At 42.8% G+C, this 18,601-nt stretch overlaps 1 protein-coding gene across 8 annotated transcripts in view; it reads left to right on the forward strand.

Annotated features, from left to right (window-relative positions):
• PLEKHG1 (pleckstrin homology and RhoGEF domain containing G1) overlaps nt 1-18,601 on the forward strand; it is a 241,729-nt gene that overhangs the window by 82,979 nt on the left and 140,149 nt on the right. For 2 of the 8 annotated variants that reach the window (XM_077999537.1, XM_028847228.2), the window contains exon 1: nt 1,455-1,754. The exons of 4 other annotated variants lie outside the window; for them this stretch is intronic. In XM_077999537.1, the coding sequence (XP_077855663.1) occupies nt 1,676-1,754 (79 nt within the window). In that variant the 5' untranslated portion in view covers nt 1,455-1,675. Of the gene's footprint in view, nt 1-1,454; nt 4,879-18,601 lie in introns of those variants that run through there. 2 more of the 8 variants (XM_077999536.1, XM_077999538.1) reach the window with 1 other exon arrangement.

The raw sequence follows: 18,601 nt of genomic DNA on the forward strand, positions 1-18,601 counted from the left end.
ACAGTTAGGCTAAGACCACCTTGCTGAAGCCATGCAGCTTCTGTGCATGGTGAGGCCTGAGCCTGCATGTCCGGACCTCGTGCTGGCAGGCCCAACGACACTCCAGAAAGAGCCACCACCTGTGGCAAAGTTGTCAGCAGCTGAGTCAGCTGCCAAAGTAAAAAGTGCACTAAAGCTGCTTACCAGGCCACGATAAAGGCCACCTGCAAGACTGCAGAAGCGAACTGTGGCACAAAACACCATGCTGCGAGTGGCCACATGAGAAACCAGTGGGCCCACACCCACCGTGCTGCATCTGTCAGAAGCCACCATCTCTGAGGATCATTTTGTTTCTCAAGTGCCATGTCCCTGAGCCAGTCCACCAGACATGGAGGCTTGGGGAAAAGGCAGTGAAGACCCTCGTCACCCAGCCAGGTTCTGCCCAATTTGAGAATTTGAAACCAAGCGGGAAGACAGAGGAAGACTAGAAATTCTCACCTTTATTGCTAATAAGCTGACATTGGAGATTATGTCTCATGTCTGGGCCTGTAGGTATCTTAGTTAGTACCGAACTCAGAATCAGAATCTTGCTAGGCGACAGGCAGACCTGAGCAGCCCTTCACACAGAGGAGCAGACGTTGCACCTGCAAGGGGGAGGCAAAGCGGGTGCTACTGGTGGGCAGCTCTGTGCCCTGAAAGCAGGAGTGCAGCCGATCATGCCTGCCCAGTTTTCCCTTCCTATGCATGCCAGTCTAATTCCTGAGTCCTGCCCCCAAGAGAGGCATTTGGGGGTTAAAGAGAGACCAGGAGCTCCTGGAGGACCACCCAGATGGAGAGAACATCAGGAGTGAGGTTGAAACATGCCACACACAGCCCCACCCTCACCCCATGACTCCTCCCTGACATTATAGTAGGAGGTCAAGTATTTGCTACAGAGTTGGATAGCGTACTTAATGCTGATGGCTTTGTGCGCATCTTAACAGTTGACAACAACATCATCACAGCTTGACACACATTACTTCAATTAGCATGCGTTCTGTGTGCTCAGAACCACATTAGGCCCTAAGAGACTCCAGAGAAACACATGGCCCAATTCAGCCTCATCCTCTGTAGAGGGCAGATGGGGACAGTATTTATGTTTATGAAATTTAGAGGATAGTTGTCAATTTGTCAGGATAGGACATTAGCAACAAACACCCATGAATGAAAGTTTGTTGTGAGCCATGCTGGCCTTTAAACAGCCTTCAGGATGATTCTGGTTTTCTAGATGTGTTTCCTTTCTCAGTGTGTCCCTCTTCATGAGAGGAGAGGGGTTGTATATTACAATAAGACAGGTTTGGGAGGGAAATGACTTCATGGGCTCAGTGTTGAGCTGCTTCCCTTTGCATCTCGGGGGAAGGTGTGGTTCACCCACAGCAGGTCCGGTGAAGGAAGCACGTGTGTGTGTGTGGAAGGGTGGCGCTGACCTCCCAGGCAGGACATTACCCTTCTTCCTCTTCCTGACCACGTTCCCACTGCAGTCACGGTCATCGCTCAGCTTCCTGTTGGGGAAAACCTTGGACACTGTGCACCCACCTGCTATAACTGGCAAACTAAGGATGACAGAGTGTTCAATGATGCTGTTCAACTTGAACCCTGAGTTGACGCACGGACTGCTCTGCGCTAATATCCAGGGCATAGGACGTCTGAAGGAAAGATGGAGCCGTTCTTGGTGGGGTGGAAGAGGCAGGAAACTGTTGCTTGGACAAATCGTATTCTGGGCCAGAGCATCACAGGCGAGTGAAATATGGGAATATTGAGGGGGCCTGGGGTGGAGGTAAGATGAGGCGATCCTATGGTATGGCACCTGCAGCCAGGGTGGTGGCAGGGGCAGTGGCAAGCAGTGGGTTTCATGGAAGGATAAAAGTATCAGGCAGCGTCCTCGGGTGGAGACCACGGGTAGATGTCCCTGGCCTCCGGGACTCTCTTCACCCAGCAATCTATGTGCTGGGTACAGACGCTATACTGGGCACAAAGAAGGCTGTGATCCATGACTTTCAGAAGCCCTCAGGCTAGTAAATTGGCATCTTCATACTATCCTTGGATCAGATCCAGGCTGACAATGTGAGCAAATGTGGAAAGTTTTAGAAAGTGCAGGCTCCCTGGCACTATCTTAGACCTCATAGAACAGCCATTTCAGAGCAAGTCCTGGGAATCTGCATCCCCTTAAGTGCCCCCTGAGGCTTGGGGATAGATAATTGCATGAGACAAACTCTAACAAGTAAATCATCTCAACAGAGTGCGAAAAGTACTGTGATTGGCTGTTCAGGGAATGACGAATGCACAAAGGAGGTTCCCCTAGGTGGGAAATTCAGGTGTGGGGTTGGGGAGTTGTATTTGAAATTTCAACCAGCTCCATCCACCTACTTTCTCACATACCTCCATATCCTGTCTGGTGACTGATGGCAGCAGCTGTGCAGGGGTCTCGGTGTCTGAATTTGGGCAGTTTGCTTGCTTCCGAAACGGTTCTGGCCTACCTGTGTCTCCCCTTGGACTTCTGATTGGCCCATGAGGGATGGGGATTTTTCGATCTGTGGCAGCAGTAATGATCGAGGCCTCCAAGAAGAGCGCCATTTGGAGGGTGTTAGTAGATTTTTGATAGCCTCAATACTGCGTCCTTTAGATGTGTTTCTTTTCTCAGTGTGTCCCTTTTCATGGCGCGGGCAGGGGGTGTATCTTATAATCAGACAGGTTTCTGGGGGAAATGACTTCATGAGCTCGCTGCTGAGCTGCTTCCCTTTGCATCTCCGGGAAAGGCGTGGTTCACCCGCAGCAGGTCCGGTTAAGGAAGCACGTGTGTGCGTTCAGCATTGCTGCATTTTCCCTGCCACCTCACCCTAAGGATGGGGTCAAAGTTGCCTTCTGCTTGTCTTGATAGAGGCTCTCTTCAACTCCCTACCACTCCCAATTCTCAGCCCACGCAGTCTCCTACCGTGGAACACGAAGTTCCAAAGAGATGGTTCCAGGTGAATGCACAGCTGTGTTCCCGCCTCCTGATCCTGTCTCCAGTGAGTGACACTGGGTCATTCCTCAAGATCTCTCCTTAACCCCATCTTCCAAGACAAGACCAAACCCCACACTTGAGCACTGGGCTCCCCTGCTCTCTTCCCTGATGCCACCCCACTCCCACAGGGCCTGACCCCAGCAGAAGACAGCTTCAGCCTGTCTTATTGACTCTGGGTGTGACAGGAACAGAGATTTTGAAGGCCTCTTTGCCCTTTTCCCTAGAGAGTAGGTGGCTTTGTCCCTGAGCAGCTCTCCCTGGAACCCATCAGAGCCCAGCTCAGCCCTCTGTGGCAGAAGGAGCTGCCCGTGGAAAAGGAATCCCACTCCAGTGAGGAAGGAGAAGCACCCCACAAGGAGGCCCAGGACACAGGCCTCTCATCAAGGGCTGCCCCTCCGAGATGGTGCGGCAGGAATCCCGCCCTGAAATTGGAGTATGGAGAGAATAGAGCCAATAGCTTCCTACTCTTCTACCATTTTAAAATCCCATCCTGCATTTTGACTTTGCCTCTGATCACAGTGATACCAAAGGTTTTCTGAATTTTGGAAAGGTCAAAATAATAAGGTAAATGTCAACAAAATGAGTATGTAAGGTGTGTATCCTTGAAATACTCTTTGTTTGGTAAATTGTAGTTTTATTTAAATGTGATCAGTTTTAGGTGATTCGGGGAATTTGCCCACCTCCTGCAGAAACTATCTTGATCTTATTAAATTAAATAAGATGTAACTAGGGAAGGGGAGAAAAAGAGTGAAATCAGGCATGGATCATTCCATCTGTATAACCCATAAAAGTCATAACAACAGTAAACAATACCAAAACCTCTCAGGCGGCCTACAGCTAATTCAATCTCAACTTCTACCACCTAGGCTGAATGACAAGGGAGTCTAGAACTTTCTAGAGCTACTTGCTCCTCCCCCTGCTTTACTGCAGTCATTGGTCACTGCCCAGTGTGCCCCTGGCACCTGACCAGTAGGGGGCACATGTGAGCAGCGTCCTATATGAGCGCAGCACAGGCACCAGCTGGTCAGGATGAGGCACCTCTACCTGGGCTCCGTAGGAGAGCTAACTAGGTCATTGGATTCGATTCATCTTTTTAAAGTCTTTGTGATGTACTTGATTGGGATTTCTATTAAATCTCTTAACCAACTTTCCTCATTCTCAAATGCCAGTGTAATTCTGTGAACACTCCAAACATTAGAAATACTTTTCTTATATTGTAAACAAATTCTGTTTATGTAGAAGATGGTTCTCTTTGCAAAACAATTGCCTGAAAGCTCTTCCAATTTAGCAAGGAACATAGTCTGAGAAAAGAGAAATAGGTATGCAGTTACATACCCCGCCTCAGCCCTCCCACACATGGTCATTTTTGCTTGTTGAAAAATTAGACTTTAAGTAAAAAAAGAAGCATCAAAAATGATCCCTCATATAAAGGAGACTGTGCTTTTATAATATTGGCCATTCTTTTCAGTTGATTGACTTTATTCCTATTCTTCATTTTTATTTTTGCTGTTGTCTGTTTTTCTCTTGTCTCACCTCCCAAGCTTTCTTTCCCTGAGCCTCCCGAGGGAGGTCTGACAACGCAAGAAGGATGAGAATGTGGGCGGGAGATGAGGGTGGGAGGAACTGCCCAGACCTGTCAGGCTTGGGTGTAGCACCTGCAAGAACATGATTCTCCTGTGGTGACAGCCTGACCGGGCCCCCCCACGCACCAAGGCAGGACCACGGCGACCCGGGGAGCATGCTGCCAGCAGCCATGGTGGGGGCTCTGGTCAGAGGATGGAGGAATCGAAGCTCTCCTCGAAGGGCTGAGTCAAAACTTCTTATCCCACCGAGCCAAGATGGAATTCCAATTCAGGGTATGTTTGACACCTGGATGTGGCTGTGTGGCCCTTTGTAAAGGGTTCAGAGGGTGATCATGGGCTTATAAGCTTTTCTCCACCTTCAAATGGAATTGACAAATCCAGAATCTGTTTTTCTTCTCAGGTTATCATAAATTGTGACTAATTTTACTTGTGGGAGGTCTATTTTCCTTTCCTATCAGACTTCAGTAGTCACATAGTAGAAGATTATTACTACTTTCTTTTTTTCCAGAGCTGTTATTTTAAGATGGAATTCTTGTTCTGCGGTATTTGTGTTTGCCTAGTGGGATAAAAAGGGTGTACTGGCTTTTGGCAAATTTTAGTCTAAATCACATTACTTTATTATGTCTGGAATGGGAGATAGGGAGAGTACTTAATTTCTGGTTTTTCCCAGTAATTCTTTTTATTTTCTGTTTTGTTACTATTGTTTTGAGGCAACAATAGAACTAGTGACAAAAATGTAGCTTTCTTGTTAACTTAGTTCAAAGGGTTATTATGGCCTTTTTCTGAAATAAATTTTCATTAGAATGAAATACTTTGGAAATACCTGACCTCGTTCTTTTCTGTCTGGACCTTGGACTCCTTAATGGTACTTACTAGAAGGGAGCTCTTTGGTCTTGCCGATGATCAACCCATGGGAGGAACACAGTGCCAGCTGAGGAAGCAAGTCTGAGCCCAGAAGTCATAGACTCCCAGGGGCTGTCGGAGCTGGCCTGCTGCCCCTCCATGCTCTCCTCTGACCCCACGCCCTGAGAGTTTCCTAGGGAGTAAACACAAGTGTTGTTGCCTTTCAACAAATATGTATTGCAAGCAAATATATACCACATTTTTTTAGGCAGTGACATGCTCTGATCTATAGCTAATCTACTTTTAAGAGGTGTAAAAAACAAATGTTATCATCTGTTTTGTTTGGACAGTGGTTTCCAGCCATACTTTTCAGGCTCACTATATTCAAGAAGAGTCCAGCCAAGAAACTCTTTTGAAAATAGCCTGATAAGTATTCATTGCAAGGTAGTATATTTGTCATTTAACCAGGTATCCTAAAGAGACAAGGCTGTTCTATGTTCTAAACTGCCAAAAGACGAGTGATTATTTGTAAAACCTAGGCATTCAGTAAGAAGTGCAAATCACAGTATTTAAAAAATTAATCACCTGATTTTGATCCTTTGCTTCTCAGATGAGAAAACAGAGCCCAGGGAAGTTGATTATTGAACTTCAGGCACCACAACCAATGAAGTGGCAAAGCAGGCCTGGAATCACATGTCCCAGACTCTTAATCTTACATTTTCTTTCTTTTTTTTTTTTTTTTATTTTTTCATTTTTTGAGATGAAGTCTCACTTTGTCACCTAGGCTGGAGTGCAGTGGTGTGATCTTGGCTCACTGCAACCTCCACCTCCCGGGTGCAAGTGATTCTCATACCTCAGCCTCCTGAGTAGCTGGGATTACAGGCACGCTCCACCATGCCCAGCTAATTTTTATATTTTTGGTAGAGACAGGGCTTCACCATATTGGCCAGGCTAGTGTTGAACTCCTGACCTCAGACGACCCACCTGCCTTGAACTCCCAAAGAGGCCTTCTCTCTTTGGGATTACAGGCATAAGCCACCAAGCCCAACCATTTAATCTAACATTTTCTCTCTTATCTCATACTCTCCTGAAAAATTTGACAAATTTCTGTAACAATATCCAGAGCTTTGCAAAGTAACAAAGTAAAAACATAGTAAAAACTATGCTAACATGTAAAAGATTTTTTAAAAAACAGTGTATTGAGATATAATTCACACAATTTACCATTTAAAGTGTACAATTCAATGGTTTTTAGTATATTACATTATTTACTTTTTAAGGTGTGGTAAAATATATATAACATAAAATTTGCTATTTTAACCATTTTAAATGTACAATTCAGTGGCATTATATTCACAATGTTATGCAACCATCACCAGTATTTTTATAATTTTTTATCACCCCAAACGAAAATTCTGTAACCAATAAGCAGTAACTCTGTTCTCCTCTTGTCCTGTCTTTAATAACTTCTAATCTATTTTCTGTCTCTATGAATTTGCCCATTTTCCTCTGGGAATTTACTAGATATTTTGTATGAGTGGAATTATCTAATATTTATCCTTTTCTGTTTGACTTTTTTCACTCAGTATTTTCAAGACCCATCCATATCGGAAGTTCATTTCTTATGACTAATGAAATGGTCTGTTCTAATTCCCTTTTATTTCATTCTCTCTCCTTTTAATACACTTTAATTTCCAACCTGGTCATGAAATCCTTTAAGTATTTTTCAATCTATTGGTATTTTTATATTTAAGTTATTTAAATACAACTTAAGTGTGAAGAGACTCTTAGGATGGTATTTATTTTCAGTTAGTTCTTTAAAGGCAGGAGCCATATGTTAATCTTTGTTAAAAAAATATTTTTGTCTCAACAATTAGTCCAGGCCCTGGCATAGAATAAATACTTAACAAATTTATCCTGAGATGGACAGATGGATGATTCTTAAGGTTTTACTTTTAAGTATTAGAAAACAGATTTTGGCTGGGTATGGTGGCTCACGCCTGTAATCCCAACACTTTGGAAGGCCGAGGTGGATGGGTCACCTGAGGTCAGGAGTTTGAGACCAGCCTGACCAACATGGTGAAACCCTGTCTCTAGTAAATACAAAAGATTAGCCGTACATGGTGGTACATGCCTGAAATGCCAGCTACTCAGGAGGCTGAGGCAGGAGAATCGCTTGAACCCAGGAGGCAGAGGTTACAGTGAGCTAAGACTGTGCCATTGCACTCCAGCCTGGGCAACAAGAACGAAACTCTGTCTCAAAAAAAAAAAAAAAAAAAAAAAGAAGAAGAAGAAGAAGTAATATGGTCTTTGAGCTTTAGTTCTGTATTCTCTGGAATAATATTCTCTTTTGACATAAAAATTTATAGTTGCAATTGTTTCCCACTCCATAGAATTGGTAAATATAAAATGGTCATGTGTTGAATAATATAAGCATTTTACTGTGCCATGTCAAAAGCGAACTCAGGAAATCTGACAATGGCTAGTTCCTGCCTTTAGTGACCTTCTGTTGGTGTTTATTACTGAGGGTGTTGGGAGTCTCCTGGATGCTCAACAGTGTGACTTGAGATAGGTCCTTTAAATTCATAACTGCTCTTTTATTTTATTTTATTTTGGAATTTTTATATTTTTTTAATTTTATTTTTCCATAAGTTATTGGGGGTATGGGTGGTATTTGGTTACATGAGTAAGTTCTTTAGTGGAGATCTGTGGGATCCTGGTGCGCCCATCACCCGAGGGGCATACGCTGCACCAAATCTTGGCCCCACCAACATGGTTACTCTTTCTCAGTGCTGGGCTCAGGAACTGACAGCAGTCAAGCCAAAACAGAAGCTGCTACTACTTCAAGAAGCCTTTTCACACCTCACTAGAGTAAGGAAATGGAACACAAAGGTTTATTTCAGTGGTTCATAGATTTCACCTCCAAATATCAAATGTAACTATACTTCTCTAATGGTTCTGTCTCCAAGTAAAGTAAGCATGCATGTATTTGTATATGAGTAGTCTGCCATTCAGCACACTAAAACACGCCCTTCCTGGGCTTCAGCTATTTCAAAAGGTGTGGAGGATGTGAGAGGAAGGGTGCAAAATGAAACCCTGGATTAGGAGTTAAAATTACTGTAGGATGTCTTTACTGGAGATGATTTCCCACGCACTCTCTCAAAGATCTAATCAGGAACAAACATTTGCACATTTTATGTTGCAAACAAGTTATTTGGTTTGTTGAGTAGAATCATGGTTATTTTCATGCCTGTGTGATTTCAGGAATTCTGTTCTCCTGCTTTTGGGAAGCTGCTTCAGCTCACAGATCCCTGCCTGCCGTGAACACCTGAACGGCCTGTGGGCTGTGTTGTTCTTCTGCAACCCAGCGCATGCATTGTTCACTTTCCCCATAGTCCTCCCTCATCTGGATGATGAACCCAGTTAGATCTCCATGGCCTGATACTCTCTAAACCCCCCACGGCGGGTGTCCTACACAGAGTAGGCACACAGTGAATATAGCAGTGACTTCAGAAAACTGAAATACAAGACGTTATAAAGGACAGAGCCTGGTTCTTATATATGGCCTGTGTAATCTGTCTTGATGCTTTGCAGGCCAAACCAGATACTTAAGTTATTACTGCTTTTTACATTTCAAAGGCCTACAGACTACCATTGGCCTAAATATAAAATAATAATTTCTGTCTGTAGAGCTGTACACCCTGTAGTCGAAAAGAAAGCCCTTCCTTCCTCATTTCTTAATGACAGCCTGTAATCATCTCTGAGCAATTTTTAAGATTTTTTCTAAACCACCATTTCCGTCATTATGTCGGCTGGGGAAGAGCCTCTTCTATCAATAGAATGGTTCTCATTCCTTCCCAAGTCCAACCACCCACCTTGTGAGAAGAGGTCGTTGTAAATCTCAGCCAACTTTCTTTTTCAACAATTATGTTGGGAGAAATGTCAGATGATAAAATCAGTTAATCACCAAATATTTACTGAGGACTTGGGAAAAGTTTTGGGGAGCCATTGGAGAGAATATGACTGAACCACTGTACGTTCTACCCGAACTCTATTTCCTCATTCACTTCCAGCCTAGGCTTGAAGGAACAAGAGACCAGGGGTGGATCCAGGTTCCTGTCTAGCTGGGACATGGCCCATTTCCTTTGCGAGGCCTGGGAGCAGTTTGAGGAAGCCTGGTTAGGCATTGTCAATCCCAACTGAAGTCGCTGTTTATATGGGGTGAGGAATTTTTAACCTCACCCCATATAAGGCCTAACAACTTCAGGTATGAGTAAAATAAAGACGGAAATTGCACATCACAACTTAATGTTTGTTGTGTTTATGTACTGAAAGTATTTTATGTTTGTAAACTCAAAATTAACCCCATTGTATAAATAATGGTAATGACTATAATGGTTTAAAATAATTTACTGTATCTGTCACTCTTTTCTGATGGAATTTAATAGACTCTCATACTCTTATTTTACTTCAGATCAATAATACAACTCTTTTCCCATATTTCTTCATAATTAACTATGTAATTATCATTTGATAAAAGACTCTTATTTTAATTAGAATAATATGATCATGGGCTAATGACTCAATAAATATTCACTGAGCAGCTGCTATGTGGAAAACTAATGGCATGCTGGAAAGAAAAGAATTTTTCCTAAGGCTTGTCCTTGACCTCAAAAAAGCATTTGTGATCTAGAGAAGACAAATTTAAAGAAATGCTACAAGTATAATATGAATAGGCTGAAGTAAATAAGTAGCAAATGAATATCAGAGGGAAAAAATGCTAATTTTAAGGGAGATACAGAGTTTCCCCAGTAAGTAGAATTTGAATGGAGCCTTCCAAACCATTGAGGATACTTTCAACCCTGAAATTTGGGCCAAGAGAAAGTAAATATTTGCTTTTGTCACACTTTCAGTCTCTTTTAACTTATGAAGTTTCTACTAAGTCAAACTGAAATTAATTAGTTATACTGTCAGAGTGAGTGCGTTGATTTCTCTGTGTAGAAAACAGTGGAAAGGCCATCCAAGGGCAGGCGTTAGCAATGAGCAAAGGCGCAGAGGAATGAAAGCAAATGACATTTGGGGGTTGAGATGTCCATATGGCTGAAGTTCCAGGTCAGAACATAGAAGGCCTTAAATGCCAAGATAAGGAGCTTGGACTTGATCTGTAGACCTCAGGGAACTGTTCCTGCGTTAGGATCACCTGAGGTCAGGAGTTCGAAACCAGCCTGGCCAACATAGTGAAACACCGTCTCTACTAAAAATACAAAAAGTAGCCGGGTGTGGTGGTGCGCACCTGTAGTCCCAGCTACTTGGGAGGCTGAGACAGGAGAATCACTTGAACCTGGGAGGTGGAGGTTGCAGTGAGCCAAGATCATGCCACTGCACTCCAGCCTGGGTGACAGAGCAGGACTCTGTCTCGAAAAATTAACAAACAAACAAAAAACCTGTGTGTGACTTATTTGGTGTCTCTCTACTTCCTGGAAGTTGCTTCTCAACTTTTGGCTTCTCTCTGATCATTCTAACTCTGGGACTTGGAAGCTCTTATGTCAGCAAACAAAGCCCACAGCATCTTCCTTCTTCCTTTGTATGATCAGCCAGTGATTCAAATTGCCATTGGAATAATCTCTGAATTCCCTGGGATAGACTCTGAGGTCCTGCATCACTAACCACCCTCTCTTTGTTTACACTGCAGCACAGCTGCTTCGTTCAGGCTAACCACTCCCGCATGTGTTTCGTCTCTCCTGGCCTGGCTCTCTTCTCCAACACTTGGCTGCTTTGCACATCCCGTCTCTGCACATCCTCACCCATCACCTCCTTCCAGAGCCAGCTCGATGCCCAGCTCTTGGAAAAGCATATATGGCCCATGTTGTTACATTCATAAATCATACAGCAGCATCTCTGGAGTGTCTCCTTTGCACAAGGCTACGAGAGGAATGCACAGCTGTGAGTGACCCAGGTCGGGATGCAGGGACCTCGTGACTAGCTTGAGAGGCAGGGCAAAATGGCAAAAGATGCAAACAGCGCTTCAAGAGAATGGAAACTGTGTCACATGATAGTTTAGAAGTCATTCCCAGCCAAGTTGGTATAGGCTTTGTATATAGTTATTGCTTCCCTCATCTTCATCTCTGTATATGCTTCTGGGAGTTTACATGGGAGGCTTTGAATCCTTGACTGTGATCCATTCAAAGACATGCAGCACAGATGTAGTTTATAAGAACCTTTGCCAATGAACATGGCAGAATTTTCTGTTTTATGTCTGCCATTAGTTGTTAGGTGGGGACCGTCCCTGTCCTGGCATGCAGGACTCTGCTACTGGAAATTATTATAGCATACAGAGTAAGAGTTCCAGTCCCAGACTCAGACTGTCTAGGTTCAAATGCCAGTTTCACTCCTTACTAGTTGTGTGACTTTGAAAATTATTTCATCTCTCAGTGCCTCATTTTTCTCAAGTAGGGATGATAGTAACATCTGCCTTTTAGAACTGTTGTGGGCATTCAGTGAATTAATTTAAAGAGAAAATGTTTCAAATAGGGCCTAGGTGGGCACAGCGGCTCACAGCTGTAATCCCAGCACTTTGGGAGGCTGAGGCGGGTGGATCACCTGAGGTCTGGAGTTGGAGACCAACCTGGCCAACATGGTGAAACCCCATCTCTACTAAAAATACAAAAATTGGCTGGGTGTGGTGGTGGGTGCCTGTAGTCCCAGCTACTTGAGAGGCTGAGGCAGGAGAATTGCTTGAACCCGGGAGGCAAAGGTTGCAGTGAGCTGAGATGGCACCATTGTACTCCAGCCTGGGTGACAGTGAGACTCTGTCTCAAAAACATAAAAATAAAAAAATAAAATAAAATAGTGCCTAGCACATAGCAAGTACTCAAAAAATGTTAGCTATAATAACTGATTTATATTATTAAGTAGTCCTCATGACTGTGTAATTACCCTCTTTTTAAGTGTTTTCTAGTCAGTTCCTAGTAACTGGAGCTGCAGTTCTTAGTAGCTAGGGTTATCAATATATCTGCCTTCTGTGCTAGTAAATTTTTATACATCTAAAGTTTTAAAACCTCTGCATAAACATTCCCCCTGGAACACTAGAATCAATGGTATTTTATTATTCCTACATTGACATTTTAATCGCCAAGAATGGCTTTTAAAAGAATTAGGAAGACACACGGCATCTGTCAGTCTCGATATCGTAGTTCCTGTTATGTTTCTGTTTCCATGTGAACCCTGTTTTTTCAAAAGTTTATAAGTCTTTTGCTCCATGGTGAGATTCAGCAACAAGTTTCTATTCCAAAGAACAATATTTGTCCTACTTGAAAACCTACTCTGGTTTCCATTTTCTTTGCTCAATGGTTTATGCTTCTAGAACTTGAATTTTGTTTGATGTTTTTGCCAATACAGTTTTTCATATTTGGTAATTTTGCAAATCTTCTTAAAAGCTCCAAGTCTAGCACATTGTCCTTTGATTTTTAGGTAGTGAGCTGCTTAATTTGGTTTTAAGATAAGGGTATAGAAAATATTAGGAATTCACTAGAAATATATCTGTGTTCTACAAACTAGGATCCTAGGCTGTACTGGGTGTATCTTCCTTATAGAGAAAAGAGCAGATTCTGCTTTCCTTGAAAATTTAAAGTATAGAGCAGTGGTTAAGAACACTAAAATCCTGGCTCTTCTACTTAACATCTGTGTGATCTTGGACTTGTGTAGCTTGCCTAAGCCTTGAATTGCCCATCTTTCAAAGGGAGCAATGGAATTCTCCTGAGGACTGGATGAGAACATGCATGTCAGTTGCTTAAAGTTAAAAGAAAAACAACAAACAAAAAGCCATGTATACCCAAATGTCCATTATTATTGTTTCACAGAGGTCTGACTCCAGAGTTTCTCTCACGAACCGTATTCCTGGTTGTTGATATTTTCTTGGAACAAAATGGGCCCTCCTTGAATGGAGGAAGATTTTGTGTTGTAAATAGCTGTAAAGTGACTAAGTAGATGTGGTTAAGTCATACTCGTCGGGAAGAAAGGGCAGGAAAATATAAAAATAATTCAGACTTAGTATCTTTACCTTAAAAATGTTAATTTTTTACTTTCTTGGCCACTTTCACAACAAGTCTAATGAAATGGAGAGAGATTCTTTATAGAAGTTACATGGAGGGGGCAGAAGACTGGTGTCCAAAACCCCGACTCTATGGCAAGGTTGTGATGAGGAAGAATTGAGATCAAAGAGACTATTTTAGGATGTCCTCCTTCTGTCGATAGTTCTTAAAGTCCACATATCCTTTAAATGATTTATTTGACAGCTTAGGTTGAAAGTCCCTGGGAAGCCTGGCAGAGGAACTCGTCCTAAGACCAGGAGACCCAGGGTAGAGCCGCAGCCAGGGACAAGCAGAGGGCTCTTTGAGCGACATCTGTTTCCCCCTCTCCCTGAAGCCCAAAGCCACTTCAGGGCCTGCAGTGATGGCAGGCTGCCAGCTTCAGAAGAAAATCTGCAGTTTTCCATTTGAGATTAGAGGATGACACTTAGACATTTGATCATCTTGCATTAAACACTTTGAATATCTCATTACACACACACACACACACACACGGCACGTGCACGCACTTTCTCCCTTCTTCAAGGATGCATTAGCATTGGTTCTGGCGGTCTGTTCTTCAGCCCCGTTAATCTGACTTTGTGGGTGAGTTTCATAACAACAGCGTCTCCATGCAAACTGCACAAAAGGAATCTTCAACCAACCAGAAGTTGGAAATGAATACTTGGTTCGTGAGCATAATTTTACAAGTGATTTTTTTAAAGTCTTGAGATACCAGAAATTATTTGCGAGAGGGAAAATGTCTCAAGGTAAGTATATTTTAAAAGTATTCCGGTGTGCATGAGACTGAATCCCCTGGTGGGGGTCTGGTGGTTTTAGAAATCAAACTATAGGGCTGGACGCAGTGGCTCATGCCTGTAATCCCAGCACTTTGGGAGGCCAAGGCAGGTGGATTGCTTGAGGCCAGGAGTTCAAGACCAGCCTGGCCAACATGGTGAAACCCCATCTCTACTAAAAATACAAAAATAGTGGCATATACCTGTAGTCCTAGCTACTTGGGAGGCTGAGGCACGAGAATCGCCTGAACCTGGGAGGCAGAGGTTGCAGTGAGCCAAGATGGTACCACTGCACTTCAGCCTGGGCAACAGAGTGAGACTCTGTCCAAAGAAAAAAAGAAGAAGAAGAAGTAGTAGTACTTTTAAATACATGAATCCTTCTGAGCATTTTAAAATTTCCCCAGGAGATAGAATATATATGATGATTTGATTCTGAAAGAGTAGAAACATTACAAACAATTTGTAAATTCCCAAGCTTTAAGAAGGTGGATAAAATGGTAAAGTTTCCACTGCTGAGACCTACCAAAGAGCTTGTCATGCTGTAGGCCATGGAGAGAGCAGTGAGCTTGGACTCAGGCCCGTGCCTAGGAAGACTATCTTAGCTCTTGAAGTTTCCTTGGAATTTTTGCAAGGTTGGGGAGCTTACGGCACTAAAGAAGCGAACCCTGAGTGGGGGAGATTTAAGGACAAGGCAACTGGGAAGTAAGTTAGGTGCCTGGGAATTGGGTAAGTGGCCCTGGTGTGGTCCTGAACAAGCGTCTCCTATTTCAGAATCTCGCTGAGGGCCGGCCCTGGGAGGGGAGCCCTTTACAGAAGTTTGGTTGGTCATTCAGAATTCAGATGGTCCCAGCAGGGGCATCAGCTCTTTGTGTACAACTGGAAGGGAGTTTGGCTTCTCCGCATATTGAGACATCTGTTTACTCTGGCCAGCCTCCTACTGGAAGATTGACACAGACAGTCCCATGCTGTGCAAAGGGAAGATGCTGTGTTTTGTTTCCTAATACCAGAGCAGCTTTCTTACGGTGAGGAATCACAAATGTCCCCACATCACTACCTGCTTAAGAAAGTGATTCTGGTCCTCTTTGATAGATCCTGAAGAATATGCTTAAGAGTTTCTCAAGACATTTTGTTCTTCTGGTGGTATTGTTTTTTTTTTTTTTTTTTTTAAAGAATGTTATGGATAAAGACCAAATGTTGGCTCATGCATCAAACAAGTAGATCAATTGTGAAGTACGGGTTGAAATGCTTGGGACCACAAGTGTTTTGGGTTTCAGATTTTTTTTGGATTTGGGAATATTTGCTTTACATAGTGAGATATTTGGGGGATGGGACCCAAGTCTAAACATGAAATTTATTTAGGTTTCCTATGTACCTCATACATGTAGCCTGAAGGTAATTTTATACAATATTTTAAATTTGTGCACGCAACAAACTTTTTGTTAAGTACTTACATGTAGTGTTTCCCATGTGTGGAGTTACCCACTTGGGAGTCATGTAGATGCTCAAAAAGTTATGGATTTGGGAGCATTTTGGATTTTGGATTTTTGGATTAGGGATACTCAAGTGGTACTTGGGGTTATACCAATTTTGATCATGTTATGACAATTTTGTTAGTTAAGGAAGTTGTTAACATAGAAAGGGTTTGACTACCTAACCTGATTGTGTGTGTATACACTATACACACACACACGTACATGAAAAAGTATGCTCAAGGAAGACTATTTTGGACACTTTTAATAAATTGATTACACTATAATAAATGCAGTAACGGGAGTTGCTAAAGATTATTTGGGGAAGTCAAACAAAATACAAGTACCTCCTATAATGCAACTGTAGGCTAGACCATCTATAAGGTTCTAGAGCTCTCCTTGTGTGTTCTTTTCCAACAATTGTGCAGGTTGTTTGTATGTCTGGGCAGGGTTAGGTGGGTTTAGTAGAATCTATGTATTTTAAATTTCCAGTTCACCTCTTTAAAAGACGCCAAGTGTCTTCACTCGTAAACACTTGTATCTGCAAATGATTCAAAAACAGGTTGATTTGATTATAATTGTTAAGCTCAATCTCTGAAAAACAATTAAGTTTTTTTAAGGGAGTTGTATTTATACAATGCATTTGCTTAACATGTATTGTTTTCTCATAGCTGGTACAAAGGTATATTTCAAAGTACCATTAAATGAGATGAAATTGGTGATTTTGTTTGTTGCTTTTCCATTACCTTTTTACGTCTTCACAACCAAAATATAACTGTCCTTAAAACTGGTGAAATCTGAATGTACCAATGTCAGTTTCTGTTGTTATACTATAGGTGTGCAAGGTGTTATTGTTGGGAGAAACTGAGTGAAGGGTACAGGAGGGCCCCTTGTATGTTTTTTTGGTTTTGTTTCATTTTTGTAGTTTCTTATAGATTTATACTTATTTCAAAATAAAAAGTGCAAACAACAAAAAGTAACTGTTCTCTAGAACTCTTACCTGAAGTCTCTGGTGCCTGGCAGGGATTCAGAAAAGACACTTTGATTCAACCTTAAGTGACTGCCAAGCATTAAGTCCTGTGAGGTTTCCCTCGTGCAACAGATACTGTCTTGTAGATGTTGGTGCTCCAGAAGTGCTTCTTGAGTGCCATTGTCCCCAAACTACCTTGCTAATGGGGAAGAGATACTTTACACTCTGAGGTCTCTACTTACTCAGGTCACACCCTTTGCCCTACCTATATGTCCAGGTAGGTGGCCAAGCCCTGGGTTCCCCCAAATATTAGGAACAGTGACATTGAGAACAAGTGATGTTCTGTGAGCCCTTAGTGTGTGTCTGGCTCAGTCAGGCCATAGGCCTATTAAATCACTTAAGCCTCAGAACACCACACGAGGCCATGAAAATTAAGCCATTTTAAACAGGGCAAGTTTAAACAATAATTCAGTGGTGTCTCTACTTTCAAAATAGTTTATTAGGGATCTCAATGAAGGCCATGGATCCTCTTAGCTAAACAAATAAACTAAATTTCTTTTGAATTACAATGTCAACAAAAGAAAACTTTGAAATTGTCTGATCGTCCTTCCCTTCTGAGGATAAAGACTGGCAATTATCCATGGCCCCTGCTATTTTTGCTAACTCCTGCTATGTTTAGCATCGATAGAGCCAAATTTTAGATCACTGGTTTCGGTAAATAGCTCATAGTGAGACTAATGTTTACTCAGCAGACAGTGGGTTCCTATTGCTTCAAATTGGTTTTGCGCCGGGGAAGATGGAGAGGGACATATGGAAGGACCCAATATTACAGTGAATCGGGGTGAACCTGCCAGAGAGAAGCCTCCTGTATGTCTCAGCTACAGGGAGAGAAGGAGGCCAGGAGACCCTGCCAGGCCGACCAGCCTCCCTTAGCCCCTTACTGCTACAAAGCAGCAGTGTCCACCATTGATCTGGAAGATGCACAGTGAGGCATGCAGAAGCCTCATTCTGGAGCAGCCACAGACTGAGGAAGTCACTGATTCCCAAAATGTGTCCCCAGGACCAGCAGCTTCAACCATCTGGGAACTTGCTAGAAATCCTCGGGCCCCACTCCAGCCCCACCAAATCAGAGACCTGGGGCTAGGACCCAGCAGTCTGTGTCTTACCAAGCCTCCAGGGGACTCCCAGGCTAGCTAAGGTGTGAGAACCCCTGGGCTAGAGAACCTGGGGCGATCCCGTTTCCAGGCTTCAGAGTCTATGAAAGGAAAGAGTTTGGTTAAACATATTTACCTAGGGCCCCCCCTTCACCCCCAAATCACATATTCCAGATTCTCTAATTCTATACATCTGTGATATAAACACACATATCTGACAGTATTGAATAGTGATTAAGCTCTGAAATCTAACTGCCTGGGTTCAAATTCTGGGGCCTCCACTGCCTAGCATTGCACATCCAAGCAATCTGCTGAACTTGCTGTGTTTTGAGCTCTTCATCCATAAAGTGGAGACGGTAGCACCTCTGTCCTAGGAGAGAGTTGTGAGGAATTAGTCTAATACAGGCAAAACAGCACCAGGCACTTAGAAAGTACTCACACATTAGCTAGGGTTAGGGTTTGCGTACTTCACTCCCTCTAAAGAATTCGGAAACTTTGAAGATGGGGGTTATAGCTTGTACAGCTTTGTTTGTCATATTTGGGCTATATATTTAAAATGCTCTTAAACACTTGCTAAAGAAATAAGAAATCACTGGTGTTAAAATTTTATATTTAGGCTGGGCACGGTGGCTTATGCCTATAATCCCAGCACTTTGGGAGGCTGAGGTGGGTGGATCACTTGAGGTCAGGAGTTTGA

This window comes from Macaca mulatta, chromosome 4, assembly GCF_049350105.2.
Source record: "Macaca mulatta isolate MMU2019108-1 chromosome 4, T2T-MMU8v2.0, whole genome shotgun sequence".
Lineage (NCBI taxonomy): Eukaryota > Metazoa > Chordata > Mammalia > Primates > Cercopithecidae > Macaca > Macaca mulatta.